The sequence below is a fragment of the Pteropus medius genome, unplaced genomic scaffold (genome assembly GCF_902729225.1).
Source record: "Pteropus medius unplaced genomic scaffold, Ma_sr-lr_union100, whole genome shotgun sequence".
NCBI lineage: Eukaryota > Metazoa > Chordata > Mammalia > Chiroptera > Pteropodidae > Pteropus > Pteropus medius.
Window position 1 is genome coordinate 21,858,337 of NW_024351729.1, and position 13,596 is coordinate 21,871,932.

Genomic DNA, 13,596 nt, shown 5'->3' on the forward strand with positions numbered 1-13,596 from the left:
CAGTGGCCAAGCTTGGCCCTGAGGGCCACTGCTTCAGGGTCCAAGCCTGCAAAGCAGAGGGTGGTATTGGAGTGCCCAAAATCCAGAGCAGCAGACCCACTTCCGCGGGATTCACCCTAGAAGAGGCTTCCCTGAATTCAAGCTTCTACCTCCCTCTGACAGAAGAAAAAAGGTTCTCCTGGGAAGTATGGTGAATTACCAAGGTCACTGCAGTTTAGTCAGCCATTTCTAAAGGGGGAAGAAAAGGAGACGAAATCAAAGAACTTGTTTTCATAAGTTACACAAATGTCTAACCAAAATAAACTAATAATATTGAATGTCAACTGTAATTGAAAAAATTTTTAATTAAAAAATGTTTTAGTTAATAAAAACAAGGCGCTTGTGCTGGGAGAGGGGAGGGGAACTAAAGGGACTTTGCAAGGGCCTCGGGAAGACACTTTCTTAGGCGTGTGGTCCTCCACGAGAGATGGGAAAGAGGGTAAGGGGAGAGAGCAGGTGTGGTCCTGGTTTTCTGGAACCCTGGAGCCAGTGGTTGAAGGAGTGGAGTTTAGCTCTACGTCAGGTGACAGCAGGGACAGCTGGGCCCAGGGGCGTTATCAGTGCCCCGGAGCCCCAGAGAAGCCATCGAGGTCACTGTCGCTTATAGCAGCTGGCCCACTTCTCCATTAGGCTCTGTGCCTGGACCCCACACTATTAGGAGGCCCTCAAAAATATTTTTATTTTAGTCTTTTTAAAAAGCATAAGATAAAAATCAATGTAATAGAAATTAATTTATAATCATGAGTCCAACCTGAATTATATTTGACTTTATACCAATGTAGACACAAAATTCAAATTTTTATATCTGTCTATGGAAGAAGAGCCTCACTAGAGTGACATGCTTTGAGCCTGCACAAATCACACTGGCTGCAGCCCCCTGGGGAGACGCTGCTCAAATCAGAGGACCTCCTCAGCGCAGGTCAACTCCGCCAATTCTAGGAGCAAGCAGTGGCGGAGTGAACGAGGGATGTGAAGCACTGGGCAGCGGTCGGGCACACAGCAAGCATCAGATGACATGGGGATTACTGGTAACCATTCGGGTCCACCGGCCCCGAACTACAGCTAAGTGTGCAGTTGGGATCATAGGCTTAGAATCAGACATATCTAGATTCCAATCCCTGCTTTGCATATCACCAAAGGTGTGACTTTAGACAACAATCTCAGTTTCCTGAGCTGTCGAATGTGGTGATACCCACAGAGGGTAACATAGTCCCACACATACTAGCTGCTCAGTTTATAGTGACCATGAACGCTGACCGACTCAGGGCCAGATAAGAGGCAGGTGCCAACTGGGTGAGTAAGGAGCACCTCCCACCCCAAACTATCTCCCCGCTTGGCTTGTTCTTCATATCAAAGTTGTCATGCAAACTCATTTGTGAAAAGGTAGCTGAGAATCTCAAGGGCAAAGCAGAGCCATGGGCTTACGGGGAAGCCATGTACGAACAGTAACGACGCAGCCTCGTGGTGCTCATCAGCTCAGTATACAAGGCGTAAAAAGCACTGAGGGGAGGTCTCTTGAATAACCCAAACAGATACTCAGTCCGGAACTGGAGAGGAAAGAGAAGGAAAGCACTGAGACCTCCACACACACCCTGGGGAGAGACAATTTATGAAGGCCTCGACCCAGAGAGTTGGGGCGTTATAATCTTGCATAGTGGGCCCAGTAGCTTGGTTCATCAACATGCCCTCCAGAGTTCATGTTATCCATCCCTCTGCCTCAGGGCAGGACTATTAAGAACCCCCAGGGACACCAGAAACCTTGCTTTTAAGATCTCTAGAGAAGGGGGACTTTGCAGCCCCTTCCCCTCTACCTGCACATTTTAGACAGTTTATAAATATGTCTCAGAAATGATATTAAAGCCGGAGCACTTTCTAGTGATCTGAAAATTCCACGTTGGCCTCTGTCCCCCTCTTCCTTTTCTGTCACTCCCCACTCATCCAATTTGTACCTTTGAGCTCGCACCTACAGAAGACCCTTTTAGGAGGAATTTAATTCATAGAGACCATTTTTCAAACTTTTTTAATATGGCTGGGGTTTTTGGGGTTTTTTTTTCACCTTTTCATGTTAGGGTAAAAACCAAAATCAACTAAATCCAGACTAACAACCTGTCTTTCTAAAAAATTACTTTATTGGACTAAAATCAACCAAATGTTTTGTTTTTAATTTCCCAAACCAAACAACATGTGTGGATCCAGGCTCTGAGTTTCACATCCTTCTCCCAACCAGCTCATCCCTGACGCAGAACACAAGGAAAACCAAACAAACAGGAGAGGAAGGGTGGGCAGAACAAGGCTCATTCCTCTGGGCCAGCTGCCTGATTTCCATCAGGCCAAGCCTGAGACATTTGTGGTCCAGCCACATGGTTGATTATGATTTGGAGGCTGACAGGGCTGCACAGGCATCTATAGAACTTTCTGATAGCTGCCCATACATGAAAGGAAGCAGAACTCGTTTCAAAAAAAAAAAAAAATTGTATCATGAGATTAAAGCATCGATCAGCCAGCATCAGGGCCGTGTATAAAGAACCTTAGAAATGGTTTATTCGAAAGATTCAGCTTTAGAAATCAGCGCATAGTTTTGGAGAGATAAAGCTACTTGACCAGCGGGCAGCAAGGCAGAACTCATCCTCGCCAGGGCTGGAATCCAAGGGGTGCCGCACCCCTCCCCACCAAGGCTGTTTCCATTACATCACTTTCCTGCATCGCCCCAGCTGAGACCCCAAGCAGCCAAAGGGAAAGTTCTGGGTCTCGACTGTGCTTGCGTTTGAAATATCAAAAATAAGCAGAACCCAGATTGTCTCCCCCACCCACCTCCCACTCGACAATAGCTAAATGAACTCAGCTGAAAGTTTCCAAAGAATTTCACTCTGGGGCCAAGCCCAGAGATGGAAACTTTTAGCCTGGGAAGGGAATTTAGCAGGAAGCAGAGCAAGTGAAAACAGAAGGGCGGAATTAGGAGGTAATGAGAGGGGCATCGCAGCTTCCGCTCATCCGGCCCGCGAGGCCCGGCACCCTGCCTGGTCCAACCTGCGACTTTCCCCAAGTGGGTCATCCAGCTGCCGAATCACAGGCATGTATGTGTATGGTGACCTGACAGGTCGGCACTGGCCTTCTTCTCCTAGGGCCTGGGTAATAGGGGTCCTTGGCCTTTGTCCTGTGTACCCGGCCAGCTCACCATCGCCCTTGTACCCTTTCTTTCAGAGATATCGCTGAGAGCTCTGAGCCGGGCTTCCTTGGCGGGGCTCACTAGGCCTGACCCAATGTGGATGTCATTGGTGGCTGCAGGAAAGAGTGCCAAGGGGTCTACAGGGCCTCTCGCCGGCCCCAGGGGACAATGACGAAAGTCTTTCAGGCAAGAAACCTACCTATTAGAATTGGCGTTGAGGAAGCAGGGAGAAGCTTGTGGAGAGATGTCTGGCCCACCCAGGCTGAAGCCTTATGGGGCTTGAAAAGTTGAGGGGCCTAAAAGGGGGCTGGAGGGGATGGCTGGTCCCCACAGGAGAAAGGGTATAATTCTGAGACTGATAGAACTCCTGGATGGGGAGCCCTCTTGGCAGCCCGGGTTTTTGTGGGTCCCACTTGCCTTGGGAACCACAAAGCCAAAACGTAAAGGAATCTATTTTCTTAGGAAAACACATACTTATACATTCTGAGTAATTTCCCATGGAACTAGGGAAAAATAAACACAACACCCCAAATGGTTTTTCGCTTACAAATGGTTCCAAGCGAGGAGAAGTGGGAGAAGAAAATATAGGGTCGGGGGAAACTCTCTGCTGCTTCCAAACCTCAGAAACAGCCTGAAATGGGGGCTGGAGGGTGTGGGGAGGGCTGGGGAGGTGTGTGGAGGTGGAGGGGTGCTGAGGGGTGCTGAGGGGCGCAGAGCGGCGTGGAGAGGCACGGAGGGATAGGGTGCTGGAGAGCCAGGCGTGGGGCGAGGCACCCAGACCCAGGGTCCAGCTGGTTCCTCTCCTAAGAACTCCCTGCGCACCCTCAGAGGACTGGTGAGTCACATTTCACACACGGAAGGGGGCTTGCCAGCTAGATGGGGAGATCGTGGACCACGTGCTAGAAGTTCTCGCCAGGGTCCAAGGACCAAATACATTGTGGGAGTTAGCTGTCCAACGGTGTGTGGGCAGGACACAGGTGAAAGTAGAGGTCACCTGGCCATAGACGGGATGGTCAGGGAAGAACAGGCTGGGGATTGCCCTAGGGCAGAATAAAGGACTGCAGGTCACAAGCATCATTCAAAACAAATCATGAAAGAGGAAATGAGTTGGTGGGGAACAGTATAATAATGGACAAATCACTTCACTTTCCTGGGCTGGACGGTCTCCCCTGTAAAGCAATGGGAACATGCTTTGATTGCTAATCTAGCTTCCCTACAGTTCCACATTAGACAGGGAATCAATTAGGGGGGAAGATATACAGAATTGGGGGGGCAAGGTTGGGGCCTGGAGCATAGGTACTTGAGAGCCAAGAGAATTTGGAACAGCTAAGAGTCCATTTGCACTGCAAATCGTCCCTGGGGGAACATCATGACTGGCAGGAGTCCCGGGCTGTTGGAAGTTCGGCAGCACCAGTGTTCTGAGCAGCTGGCCTGAATTTGCTCCAGCAGAAGATTCGGATCTTGTGGGGGTTTCCAGGTCTCCAGGTCTCTAAGGGCCCCATTCTGCCTGGGGATAGCCCGAGGGTTTATATTTCCCCAGCCAGCAGTGACCTACTTCCTCCATCTATACAGCACTTCGCTGGTGACAAGCACTCTGGCCTCTCCTACTTCATACGACCCTCACAGCAGCCTGATGAGGAAGGATGAATCTTCATTCCCACTTCACAGATGATGAAACTGAGGCTCAGACCAGCCACCTGTCCAGCAAAACCAGACTGAGTCCACGTCTCCTGCCTTTTTCCCACAGGAAACACCACATGAGTCCACGGATGAGTGTCATTGTCCCTCTGTGTGACGGGTTGGGGGGCAGGGACCCCATTTCATCCTCTGCACATCTTCCAACTCTCTTCCCCAGGTCCTACTAGAAGGTGCTACAGGCGAGGAGGCTCAGTGGCAAGAACACCAGACTGAGGCCCAGAAACCTATGTCCAAGACTACCTGCCCCTGGACAAATCACTTCGCTTTCCTGAGCCTCAATTTCCTCATCTATAACATTAGGGATTGCACCAGATTAGCAGTGTGCAATATGTTAGAATCAGATTCTTGCTTTCCCCGCAAATGAATCTTACTGTAAACCCCAACCTAAATACAGAGAAAGCGGGACCATTCCAAATGAACCTGACCAGAGGTGGGGCTAGATGCTTACTGAACGTGCATGCAGCCCCCAAGGCCCTCCACAGAACCAAAGGCAATGCAAAACACAGTTTGAAACCTACTTCATCTTGCTCCGCAGGGCCACTAAGGGGCAGAACTTCTCAAAGCCTGATCTGAGCCTCCTCTCTCTTCTTTTGTCTTCCTAAATGCTTGACCACCATGAAAATGCTGTCAACTCCAAAATTTTAATTCTAAGCCACAACAAAGCCTACCCAACGCCTACCCTTGGCTGTCTGTATTAGTTGCCTCTTGCTGCATAACAAATTACCTCAAAACTTAGCAGCTTAAAAACAATAAACATTTATTATCTCACAGTTTTTGAGAGTCAGAAATCCAGGAGCAGCATGGCTGGGTGGTTCTGGCTCACGGTTTCTCATGTGGTGGGAATCAAAATGTGGGCTGGGTCTTGGCTCATCTGAAGGCTTGACCGGGGCTGGAGGATCCACTTGCAAGATGGCACGCTGGCATGGCCGTTGGCTGGAGATCTCGGTTCCTTGCCATATAGACATCTCATGATGTGGCAGTGACTTCCCCCACGGTGAGTGACTCAAAGAAGAGGAACTAGGTGGAAGCCATAATTATGCTTGTCATAACCTAGTCTTGGAAGTCACACACCGTCATTGTCATACTAGACCCCTTCTGAACACAGCATTCTCCTGCTCACCACAGGGTCTCTGCCATGTTGACCCCCAGCAGGAACACACGTCCTCTCCCACACCACCTTCACCTACCTAGACAGAGCCTAACTGTCCCTCCAGTCTCAAGTGCCTTTTTCCAAGGAAACCCTCCCTGACCTCTGAATTTCCTTAGAACACACACACCAGTCTGCAATGACTTGATCAATCTCTCTGTCTTTTACTTGACACTAAAGTCCATGCAAACAGAGACCACACCTGCCTTTACTAACCACTGTTTACACAGCTCCTAAGCCAGTGCCTGGCACAGGGTCGGTTTGTAGAAAGTGTAAAATGAGTAACCGGCATGTTCTCTCAGGTACTTGCAGCAAGAGTTCCAAGACCTAGGGACTGGCCAACAGAAAAGGACCCACCCTCCGCAGCTTGCCTCATCCATCTTCACCCTCCCTGAAAGTGCTGACTCTAAGTTACTGCCTTACCTGGACAGCTCCTCATGCTCCGAAGCCTATATAAGCATAAACGAGATACTGGACCCCTTCTGGGAGCACCAGAGGGGGGCTTTCTGCCTCACTCTGAGGCTGGCTGGGGCTCTCCACACCTCTGAGAAAGTGATGGATGGGCTTCCTCCATGGCTTCCTTGGATGCCTGGGAAAGGCTCATATTTGCCTGGCTTCCTTGAAGCTAGATTTCCTGGCAGTCCAAACCCCTGGCCTTCTCCTCAACTGCCTTCCCTGAAACTGGGGTTGGGAATCACATTCATTCTCCATTTAGTTTCTTTCTTTGCTCACCTTCAGCCACATCTTAGAAATACTTTCTCCCCACAACTCTTCCACCCAGGCACTTTGAAAGGCAGCATAGGCTGCAGAAAGAGATTATCACCTAGGTTTCTGCCCATCCTGCTTATAGCCTTGGGAAAGTCACGTTTTTAATCTGAGAAAATACTCTGACCCCTGCCTGCTCCCTCCCCATATTCAGTGACTCCTCCTGCAAGTGCTCAGGACTCAGCTTCTGCAATGATCTCCAAGTTACTTCTTTCATCTCTTTCTCCAGCCATTCTCTGATGCTAATGACACCCTGTCACACAGAAAGGTCTGCTCCTCCCAGAAAAGATTGTGCCATGGTTCAGGGATGGGCACAAAAATTCGAATATGACCCATACAGAGAAGAGAGCCCAATTCTCACACACCACACAAAGACCCTCAGTTTCACCCATGACCTCCACAATTGCCCTCTTCAGCCTTTCCCATCCACATAGCTAATTTCTTTATGTTGTGTCTCTCTCTTGGCTGCCATCTTTAATCCCAAAGCACCAAGCCCATTGTAGTCTCCTTTCAAGCTCAACTCTGGTTCTAGCTATCGTTTCCTATAGTTCTCCTTCCAAGGGAAGGATAAGGGTGCCCCACCCCCTGCCACCTCCTCCTCTTCCTGAGTCAGACTCACTAGTGGCACTTTTACCCCAGAGGAAGGTCTGTCCATCCCCTCTTTAGTAATCTGCTCCTCTTTTGTTTTGTGCCATCAGCCTGGCTATCCTGTGTCGCCCTCCACAAAGATGTTCTCTTCCCCAGAGGCTGCTGCTAAAGTCCACAATGACAGGGAGCCCAGTATTTCCCAGCTCATTGCCAGCCCTCAGCAGAGCTTGGCCTGGGGCCCATGCAAGCATCTCTGGAGACAAAAATCAACTTTCCTGGACACAGCCCCTGGCTTTCCAGTGAGAGCCCACAGCCTCCACAAGCCACTGGCATAGACTCTGGAAAGGACATATGGGATGGTAAACAGGACTGTGTATGTCCCAGAGCCTGCAGGCTCCACAGGGCAAAAGGCTGGCCCTTTCCATAGGAGTGGACCAACACATGCATTCTCCTTCTGGTTCCCATGCAAACTTGGTGCATATCTGACCTGTGCCAAGGTATGACCCTTTGGGACTTCTGACTCCCAGAGCAGCCGAGGGCTCTGGAGTTATAACAAAGCCTGGGCCCTGCAGTGCCACATACCATGATGCCATATTCCATTTGCTCTTCCCTCCCACACAGGGAACTCTCCTCTATGCCCTGACCCCTCAGAAATGGCATGTGTTCCCCATTCCCCCATGCGCACACTCAAAAAGAGAGTCATACATCCTCAGAGGCCAAGCAACCAGCCTCATGCCAGCTGCCAAGTAAGTGACAGCTGGAGCCAGCCTTGCTGGAGTCTGGACTTTCTTAGGCCCTGCACTGTGCTTAGGGCCCTCCAGACCTAGTTCTGAACCATCACTAGCATCTGACCACCCTCTGCAGGGGACTGAGACCTCATATGGGTGGACAGGACAGACTGGGCAGAGAAGGGCAGCTCTCCCAGTCAGTCACAAGAATGCCATGCAAGTAAACAAGTTGTGTCAGGACAAAGAAGGGCAGCTACAGAAACCTAAATGGACCTCTGACAAGTGGCAAACTTGAGCCCTGTGGAAAAAAGACTGTAGGAAGATCGAGTCTGCCCTCGGCAAGTTTCTCCTTCCTTGGTTAGAAGAGCTTTGAACAAAAGAGCACGGGTTCGTTTGGGTGCAAATCAGCTCAGAGCCATCACTCAAGGTAACCCAGAAACAGAAGTTAAGGAGAGAACTGAGGCTTTAGGAGACCAGCTGTACTGAGAGGAGAAAGCAGAAATAAACTCATGATGATCCCACTGACCTTGGGAACCCAGTAAGGCTCAGAGTCGAAGCTGCCAGGGCAGTGGGTAAAGGTATTCAGAAGTCACGACTGGCAGCTAAAGCATTAGAGGTGCTTCCCAAGGAAGCAGAAAGTTATTTAAGAGGGACTAGTGAGCAGGGGTCATCTTTCCTGGAGATCAGTGCCAAAGAGATCATCATCAAACCAAGGAGGGAGAGACCCCAGCATTCTAGAGTCCAGAACTAGGGGACAGGGGGACAGGGATGGTATGTGAATCCAGAAGTCCTGTCTGTTCTCCCCTCAGCAGAAAAGTTTCTGCCATGGAGATGCTAGGAAGGAGTGAGGACCAGCTCGGGGGGAGAGAGGGTCCAGCCAGCCACTTTGCTTTTGCCCATAATATAGCTTAGGTCTTGAGCCTCAGCCCCTAGTTGATAGGCTCAGTGGTACCTCCTAGAAGAGAAGCCATTCCACAAAGAGTGTAGGCAAAGGGAAGGAATCTGGTTCCAAATGATCTCCCCTGTCTAACAGGGAGGGGTAGACTGGGATCAGCTTTCTCCACGCCTCCCCAAGATATTTCAAACAGAACACTTTATTTTCACCTTTTTGTTCCCACCTAGTGGGGTTTCAGTTTGGCTTTCATTTAAAGAAAACTTACACAGCTAATGCAAACTTCTGGTGATGATGCCCAAGGACCCTTCCATCTCTGTTGTGTGCCTTCTCACCTCTGCTGCCCCGTCCCCAGCATCTCCAAGTCCTGGGAGTAAGAGTTAACCATCTAAGCTCTTCCAGTCACCTCCCTCCACCCTGGAGCTGACCAGCCCTCCCCACTAATATCTTCCTTCACTGGCTGTCATCCACCCATCTTTGAGTGTTGATGCAGCCTCACAGGGCTTTCAAGTTAACCTAGAGAGACACTGGCTGCCGAGGCTCCTGGGAACACAACAGGATGCCCTTGGCACAATCCTGGTGCCAAGTTTAACCTGCTCCCCCAGTTGGAGCAGATGCCTTCAGATCATGAGCCCCAGCTAGTTCCGAACAACTGGGGGAGGGGGCCTCCCCTTCTCTACAACTGTAAAAACAAAGGGTTTGGATTAGGAATGTTTCTCAGAATATGATCTGAGGAACTCTAATCCCTTTAGACACTCCACAGAAAGACGTTTCTCTGGACAAACAACCCTGGGAAACGCTGCCACTGTACAGAGGCTTTTGGAGCTTCTCGTTACCTTTGGCATATCAAAGGCTTTGAGGATGCTACAGTGAGGAGGGGTGAAAGGCAGTTTGGCTTCAGGTGGCATTTTATACCGGCTTCCATGTAGGGGTCATATTCTAAAGGCTTTAGCTCAAACCCCTTGGGGAAAGGCCCTGTCATCAACCCCATTTTATAGAGGATGAAACTGAGGCACGTTTTTCAGGTGTTAGGTGGCAGAGCTAGGATTTAGATCCAAGCGGTCTGACTCTGAGTAGGGACTCCTAACTACCCCCCCGCTCCCCGTCACACACACACACACACACACACACACACACACACACACACACACACACACACAACGCTTTAGGCCCAGGGCATGGAATTATGAAGTGGGATAGATGTGGCCAGCTCAATGCCACATGGGGCCAGCTCTCTGGGCTTCTCAGGAGGGTGGCAGAGACTTCCCAGACTCATGCTTGGGCTTCCTCCTCACCCAAGCCAAGCTGGTGGTGACACAAATCAAGAGGGAGATGAGGACTTCCCTCTGTGTCCTCTGTGAGGACAGCACAAGGCCACTGCCTGCCTTAGCTTACGGATCAAAACACACATTCAAGGGGGTCCCAGCCTTCCCCACCGGGTTAGAGAGCCCTTGCTCATGCCACCTTCCTCTTCTCCTTCTGAAGCCCTTCGGTGACAAAACCTACCGTAGCAGGGTCTCCTTAGTAGTGGTGGTGTGCTCGCTCTCTGTCTCATATTTAATGGGCCTGTCCCAGGGTGAGCCAAGCCTCTGATTATTCTCAGAGGCCCTTCGGTCTAAAGCTGTGTTCTAGGATGTTAGAGAGTGTTTCGTGATGAGTGTCCCAGGTTCGAACCCGACCTTTGGGAGTCTCTGGGCCAGAGAGAGCAGAGCAGGACCACACAGCGGCTACTCCTGTGGGCTCAGCAAACAGATGTCTGTGCAGGGCTGGGATTCTCCCTTCCCTTCTCTGCATGTTTCTGGCCTTAATCATATACAATGAAGATAATCATACTACCTACCTGGTAAGCTTATCGTACACATTAAATAAGATACATGGGAAGTCACTTAGCACTCACTATTAGCTCTTACCGTCCTTCTGATCTGAGGCAAAGGGAGGCTTTTAGGAGCCCCAGGAAAATGACGGTACCATCCGCAGACACACCAGCCTTCGTGGTCTGGCCCAAAGACGGTGAAAAATGGTGGGAACTTCGTGCAGGTGAAAGAGAAGTGAGGCCTCATTACCAGGCTGAGGGGAGACTCTGGGGCAGATATGTCACCACCCCATCTTGCAGACGAAGAACCTGAAACAAAAGGGCCAACACTGGGAACTTAGGCCCCAAACCCAGTGAGCTTGTCACTTGGGCAAGCCCAGTCAGAGTTTAGCAGAAGTCACCAGGGGATGCTGGAAAGCAGTAGCTGGGGATGGAGGCAGGAGGGATTCAGAAACACCCGTCCCCCGGAGGGCAGGGGGAGGGCAGTGGTCTCTGCCTGGTTGCCAGGCCTCAGCACTAACCGGTCCTACAATCCCCCAGCTTTGGATTTTTCCAAATTCTGTCTCTCTCCTTCTCTCTCCCCTGGAAAGCCATCGTAGGCAGGCCTCTCCCAAGCCTCTGTTTACAAAATTATAAGCTTCCTTTGTCCCCGGCCACCTCTGGTTATGATAATACTTCTTGCCTCTCTGGAGCTTTCAGTGGCCTGGAAAATGTGACTTCACTCTTCAAGGATTTTCTACTTTCACAAAATGGCATCGGAGAAAGAAAAAGAAAAAGAAAATCTCTGTCCATCTTGGGTAGAAAAGGCATCAGCATTCCTGAGTCCCAGCCCAGGACAAGAGGCCCCCAAGGGGCCCCGCAGCGAGGCCCCCAAGGGACCCTCGCTTTCCCCACATGCTGGGTGGGCTCTAAGGGAAACAGGGAGGGAAGAGAAGTGTCGCTGAAGAGACGATCCGAGACATAAAATAAACTCAGCCTGCTTTGTCATTCCCCGATTAGACTAATTTGTTATTTCTATGCTTAGTTATTTGCTCAATCCGTCAGCTACTTACTTGCTTTAAGTTCTTAAAGTTAGGGGCTCTGGAGTCTGGCCACCTGGGTGACTCTCCTGGTTCTGCCACTAGCTGGCTTCCTGACTTTGGGTAATGGACTTCCCCTATCCAAGCCTCGGTTTTCTCATCTGTAAAATGGAAACAATAAAGGACCAACTTCACGAGGCTGTCACAAGGACTAATGAGATATGCAAAGGTCCTCGAATCATGCCGGCAGATGGTAAGCACGCCATAAATGGTGGCTACTGTTGTCATCACTCATTCTAGCAAGTCTTTGCCAAGAAGACCAACGGGGTACTGATCTCGAGGTTCCTGCAGTCTGAAGACAGGCCCCGGGCTCTCCTCCTCACACCGCTGCATTAGGCCTGAAGCAGTGGCCAGACTGTGACAGATTCATGGAGAAGGAGGGCTCAGTGAGCATTTGCTGTGGACAAGGCTCTGTGTGGGAGCTACGGAAATTTCAAAAACAACCAACTATAAATCGTCTCCACAATTTCAGATGTGAGAGGAATGTCATTTCTAAAAATGTCTTCGAATAACGTTAACTCTGTCTCTGAGCCCCCGTCCCACCTGGAGGCAGAAAATTCAGTCTCAATCATTCTTGAGATGCCCGCTCAACCTCTCTCTCGCCGTTATCATGGGAAAGGAGTACACGTGGTCACTGGCCGCTTGTTCCCACTGGTTTCTGCTGAGACCCCAGGTCCAAGACCACACGGTCCCCAGGAGCCCAGAGGCTCTGCTGCTTCTGGGTCAACTAGTGCCAGAGAACCTGATCTCAGACCCGTCAGGCAGTCCGCTCAGAGGTCCTGCCAGGGAAGAGGGCACAGGGCCCCAGGGACTCTTTCCTCAAAGGGCTTGCCTCTCAACTCACACTTTCAGGAAAAAAAATTACAGAAAAGCCTGGTATCTGAAAGCAGTTCCTGCTTCCCTCCCCGCATGCCAGCTCACTATAGCACAAGCTCCCACAGAACCAGGCTGTCCACATGGGGGTCCGGGGCAGTGCAGGGGAATACAGGGCAAACAAAAATGAATCCCCCTTCTCACAGAGGCAGATGACATGGCCCCACCCTTAAAGAGGTGACTTCCAGCGGACAGACATCTCCACCCCTTCAAGCCCTGCCCCTTGACACACCCACAGGCAGAGGAGCCCCAAGCAGGTGTTGATGGTTCAGGGGTGACAGAAAGCCCTCCAGGAAGCTGGTCAGTCCTCGCCTGGAGCCTTTCTGACCACCTACCCTCTAAGCACAGATGTGCTGGAAAGGGATCAGCTGACTTATCACTGTGACCTCACAGAGGTCAGAGTCATAGGCAGAGTCAGTTTTGATCAGGAAGCAGTCCTGATCAGGAAGCTGATCAGGAAGCAGCTGGTCCAGGAGAGAAACTTGGAACTTTTTTTAGGACCTACTACCTACCAGGTGGTTTCACAAACGTCCTCCCTGTTCATCACAACATCACGAAATGAACACCGTTACTCCCTGTCGATGACGAGGAAACAAGGATTCAGCAAAGAGGAGGGACAGGTCACAGAGTTATAGATGATAGAGCCAAGAGGGGAACTTCCAACCAGTATTTAGTAACAATAACAGCACCGTGACTTACGTCACTATGAAATGACAATTAAATGACCTAATAAAAGCTCAATTAAATGACCAGCGAGGATCAAGAAAGCTGACCCTGAAGCCTGAGCTCTTCACCCCTTCATTTTTCT

At 50.3% G+C, this 13,596-nt stretch overlaps 1 protein-coding gene across 1 annotated transcript in view; it reads right to left on the reverse strand.

The window, feature by feature from the left end:
• The window catches only part of LOC120587637 (uncharacterized), a 419,915-nt gene that overhangs the window by 387,401 nt on the left and 18,918 nt on the right, over nt 1-13,596 (reverse strand). The window contains exon 3 of the mRNA XM_039844730.1: nt 10,934-11,145. Coding sequence (XP_039700664.1) covers nt 10,934-11,145 — 212 coding nt within the window. The remainder of the gene's footprint in view (nt 1-10,933; nt 11,146-13,596) is intronic.